The sequence below is a fragment of the Otolemur garnettii genome, unplaced genomic scaffold (assembly GCF_000181295.1).
Source record: "Otolemur garnettii isolate 467f Iridium unplaced genomic scaffold, OtoGar3 scaffold00266, whole genome shotgun sequence".
Taxonomy (NCBI): Eukaryota; Metazoa; Chordata; class Mammalia; order Primates; family Galagidae; genus Otolemur; species Otolemur garnettii.
Genome location: NW_003852661.1, coordinates 489227 through 494166, shown reverse-complemented (window position 1 = coordinate 494166; position 4940 = coordinate 489227). Strand labels below are relative to the sequence as shown.

The window sequence follows — 4940 nt, the reverse complement described above, 5'->3', positions numbered from 1 at the left end:
CATGTATTTGTAAACAGTATAAAAACTGAAGGTGGGAAAAAAACACCTACTGCATGCCAAATGCAATGGCCATTTCCCCATACTCAATGCTCTTACTCAACTCTCAGCAGCAGTCCACAGTCACCACTGACTTCCCTTTTGTCTTCCGGAACACGGCACTCTCCGTTTTCCTCCCCGTCCCTGGCTGCACCTTCTTGGTCTCATTGCTGAATTGTTTCAGATCTTCCCAGAGAGTCCTCCAGGGCACAGTCTTCAGACTCTCCACATTACTAATTTCTTAAGTCCCATTGTTTTAAATACTATTTAAGTGCTAATAGCATCCAAATCTACACGGCAGACCAATGTCTACCCAGAACTCCAGGGGCAGTCACCCCACACCACCACGTGAGTGTCCGATGGCCCTTCCACTTCCCATGTCATAACAGCAGACCTGATTTCCCACCACACACAAACTGTGTCTCTCCCCCAGGTTTCCCCATTTCAACGTATGGCACCAGCATTGCCCTAAATCCTAACACTTCTTGCCAGTACTAAAATAATAATTTCCCCCTAAGTGATCTCCCTGCTTCCTTCTTGCTAAAGAACAGTCAGAAAAATTCTCTCAAATTAGAAACCAAATCATGACACAGCCCTGTGACAACCTTCAAATGGCTCCATCATTGAAACAAAAGCACCTCTCATGCCACATGCAGCCCTGCGGGATCTGATTCTGCTGCTTCCGACCTCACCCGTCTTTCTTTTTCTCCATCTACTCCCAGTCACTCTTGTCTTCTTACTGTCTCTTGATTTCTTGAAGCTTGTCACTGCTTCAGATTCTTTGCATCTGCTGTGTCTTTTACTTGGAATAATCTTCCCTCCGATATTCACAGGGACCGCTCCCCGGCTTTGCTCAGTGAATACAGAGACATCACCTCCACAGAGAGGCCTCCTTTCAGCACTCCACGGAAAACACTACTTCATCTCCACCTACTTTGCTCCATTCTCTCAGTAATATTTTCTATTTTGTAATATGTTCTGTGTATTCGCTCACTGTCACATCCACTAGAAATATAAGCTCCTTCAGGGCCTGAACCTTGACTTGATTGCTTCTCTATAACTCCTACCTAAAATGGTATCTAGCACAAATTAGGTGTGTTCAGTAACAACTGTGAAATTAATAAATGACTATTATATTTCTAACAAAGATTTTTCTCTAGTGTATAAACTTGAATGGACTATGATAAGATTAGCAAAACTATATTTAATTTAGACTTCCATTTAAAGTGGCATCATTCTTAAAAAGGAAACTCTCATAAAAATAGGTAAAAAAAATATGTAAATATTCTAAGTCTGAAAAGGTATACAGGGAAAGATCTCCCTATCCCATGCATACCTCTTTCAAACAGCCAGCTCAAGCTCTCATTACCAAAAGGTAACCATTAGTAATACCATAAAGTAAGGTTTGGCAATTTTTTTCTGTGAACAGCCAGACAGTAAATATTTGCAACTTGGTGGCCTATGCACTGTGTCACAACTACTCAACGCAACCATTACAGAGTGACAGCAGCCTGCAATAATATGTATTTGTATGCATATGGTTGTGTTTCAATAAAACTTTATTTGCAAATGTAAGTGGTAAGCTCAATTATTTCCATAAGGGGGTAAATATTACAGAGCTAAGTTTAAATAAAATGTCTGTTCATAGAAAGTTTTAATAATAGTGTTTAGAAAGGACTACAGTGAAAGAGGCTGCAACAAAGAATGCTATTTGTAACAAAAACTCATCCTACTACCTAAAATAATGTGTTAATATATTTTCATACAAATAAGACATTATTACAGGACACCTTCTCCATAATCCATGATGTGTTACTCCAGATATTTTCTTCTACTTTTTCATGGCATAATTAAGAAGGACTGGAAGAACATTAAGACAAGACAAACTGCCATTTCTAAAGGACAGCACTGAAAGAATACATATAAATAAATGTAAAAAGACAAGACAGACTGGTAATCTAACTAGCAGCACACTGCCAATCATTAAACTCTGGCCTAAAATATTCTCTTAAATGACAGTAGATTGAACAGACAGTTAAAATCTTCATAGAATACATTAAAGAAGTAAACCAGAGCCTATATTTTTAAAAAAACAGACTTTCAAATGTATATCTCTCAATTGTATTAATTTCAAAATTTATGTTCCTAATGTGTCTTATAAAGGATTTAATTTACTAAAAGCAATCAAGGTCAGAGAGAATCAGATCTCTCTGAAAAGTAGATCACTGTTAAAGAATTAGCTTCTCAAAATTTAAATGTATTCTAGGAATATACCTTACCTTAGATGTCATTCTCATAAAAAGGTTGTTTTGATTTTCTGCTGTTCCCATCTTTTCATTTCTGACTAAATCATTTAGGCTCAGATTATCATCATCATGAAAGTATCTGACCCTTTCTTTTTCCTCATGGGTTGAAACCTAAGACAAAATGAACGGTATTAATTTAGTGAAAACATGGGTCTCTGAAGTATTCATTACCAGCTTAGCTATAAATCTGATATTAAATGCAAAACTCCCACTGTGTACCCAACCTTTCCTTTTAGTTTATCCCATTCTACCTGCTTCTATGTGAAAGAAGTCCCATGATATCAATACTTCCTACTTCTGCCCCTTTACTCTCCATTTCCCCAGGATGATAGCTTGACATTATCTGATTCCTGAGTTTTGATTAAAGATCAAAACTACTCTATCCTTTCTTCTCTCTTCTCTGCTCTTCTCTTCCTTATAGTTAAAATTCCTTACCTCTTTTGGGGGAAGTCTACAGTTACCTAAAGATGGAATAAGAATATCAAAAACAGAGGTAAAGTATGAAAAAATCCAGTGCTATGAACTTAATGTTTGCATCACCCCAGAATTCCTATGTTGAAATCCCAGTGTGAAATCATTAGGAGTGAGGTCTTTGAGGTCATGAGCGTGATGCTCTCATGGATGCAACTGGTAACCATATTAAAAAACACGTCAGTTTGTTTTTTCCCTGTCTGTCTCCTTTTCTCTCCCTCTATTTCTTTCTTTCCCCTCTCTGCCACGTGAGGGCATAAGAAAAAGACCACAAATCAGAAAGTACAGCCTCACTAGACAGTGACCCTGCCAGCACGCTGATACTGGACTCCTAGTCTCGGGACTGTAAGAAATAAATCTCTGTTGTTGACGCCTCCCAGTCTATGCTATGCTGCTGTAAATCCCTAACTAAGTCAGCACTTCTAATTATTAAACTCTTGTCCTACAAACAGCTTTATCAACAACAGCTGATATTCTGATCCCATCTAATTCAGTCCTGGGCATTCCCGTTAGTTATCGAAAAGAAAAGTGCCATTCATTTCCTCACTGATCAAATTTCCCCAATGCTTCTCTCATATTTCCAACCAAACAAAACCTGGTCTTCAACACCTCTGAGATCTTTGGAACCAGATTCCCACTATTTTTCCCAACATTATTATTTGTTCTTTCACTGGCTTAAACTTCGTGTTCCGTGATTTCAATCACGCCCTGGTTCCAGACACTTAATTTCCAGCTCTCTTATCCTTTCATTATATTCAAAGAGCAAACACTAACCCTGAATAAATGTGTCTGCCTCTTTGCTCCTGTGTCTAGATGGCTCATCAGGTGCAGCACGTAAGTCCAAGAAGGCCCCCGATGCCTTCTAACAACGTGTTCACCGACCCCCGTTCAGTCCTATCATTTCAGATAATTCATACCTTCACTATTCTCCGACCACATCTCCTCTCTAATCCCAATTCTTCTCACTACATATCCACCCACTTCTACTTGTTGGTGAATTAAATATTATCTCTAGCACCACAGGCACTCAGCAGGAAGTAATAAACACTTGACAGAAAAACTCCGAATGAACAATTCTTTTGTGTACCCCAAAGAAAAAACCTAACTTGGGAAAACTGAGTACACGTTTTTGTCATCTCAAGAGCCTCAAGATAGTGCTAAAAACTAATTGCTAGAGTTGGAAGATGGAAAAGAAAATTAGGTTTCTAAAGGATCACAATACCTACATAAATAAGACACTCTAGTATATGGATAACCCCACCACCGGCTCTCAAACTGGTTGTCTAACACAGGAAAAGGTTGACCAAGATTTTCCCTAAAAGCTATGGAAAGTTTGCAAAAAGAAGTTAAAAACATCAAAGAAATGTGCACAAAATTAAAATTGCCTCTAACTTTCAATGTGCATTTATTTGGGAAAAATGCAGCTGAATTAGATTCCATTTTATAAAATTCAAAGGGCTATAACTAAGAATAAAATTAGTAACACAGCTGGCCAGGCATGGAAGCACATGCCTGTAATCCCAGCACTTTGGAGGCTGAGGCAGGAGGATCCCCTGGAACCCAGGAATTCAAAGTTAAAGTGAGTTCTGATCACTACACTCCAGCCTAGAAGACAGGGTAAGACCCTATCTCAAAAAAAAAAAAAAAATTAGCAACATAATTTGCTACCTTCCAAAGTGTGCAGTAGAATGATACATTTCAGAAAATGTTTTGTAGTCTGATGCATAGAAAGCACCAAGGGAAAAAAGGAATTTTGAATTAATACACAAAGACATATGTTAGACATACCATCTGTCTCTTTCTTCTTCCTCCTCTTGGCTCCAGAGATTTTCCTGGTGTGTTCACAGGCCACACTCCTCCAGACTGATCTGTTCTGACAAGGATCACTTCTTCCTGGTCTTTATTCTATAAAAAGATTCAGAGATAAGTTTTGAAATTACTCTGAAGCATATTTAATAACCAAAAAAAAGATTCAAGTTTTCATGTATTATGGATCATCTTAAGTCTTCTGGATTTTTATTACCTACTAAACCATGAAATGATACATAATCTTTTCAGAAGATGGATGGAGAAAAATACCCAAAGTTTATTCTACTATTTTTTTAAAAAGCAATCACAGAATTTTTT

The 4940-nt window shown here is 37.9% G+C and overlaps 1 protein-coding gene across 2 annotated transcripts in view; it reads right to left on the bottom strand.

Annotated features, from left to right (window-relative positions):
• Positions 1–4940, bottom strand: part of CWF19L2 (CWF19 like 2, cell cycle control (S. pombe)) — a 123507-nt gene that overhangs the window by 67054 nt on the left and 51513 nt on the right. For both annotated transcript variants that reach the window (XM_003802944.3, XM_023508713.1), the window contains exons 10-11: positions 4602–4718; positions 2316–2453 (exon numbers count right to left, since the gene is read on the bottom strand). In XM_003802944.3, the coding sequence (XP_003802992.1) occupies positions 2316–2453; positions 4602–4718 (255 nt within the window). The remainder of the gene's footprint in view (positions 1–2315; positions 2454–4601; positions 4719–4940) is intronic.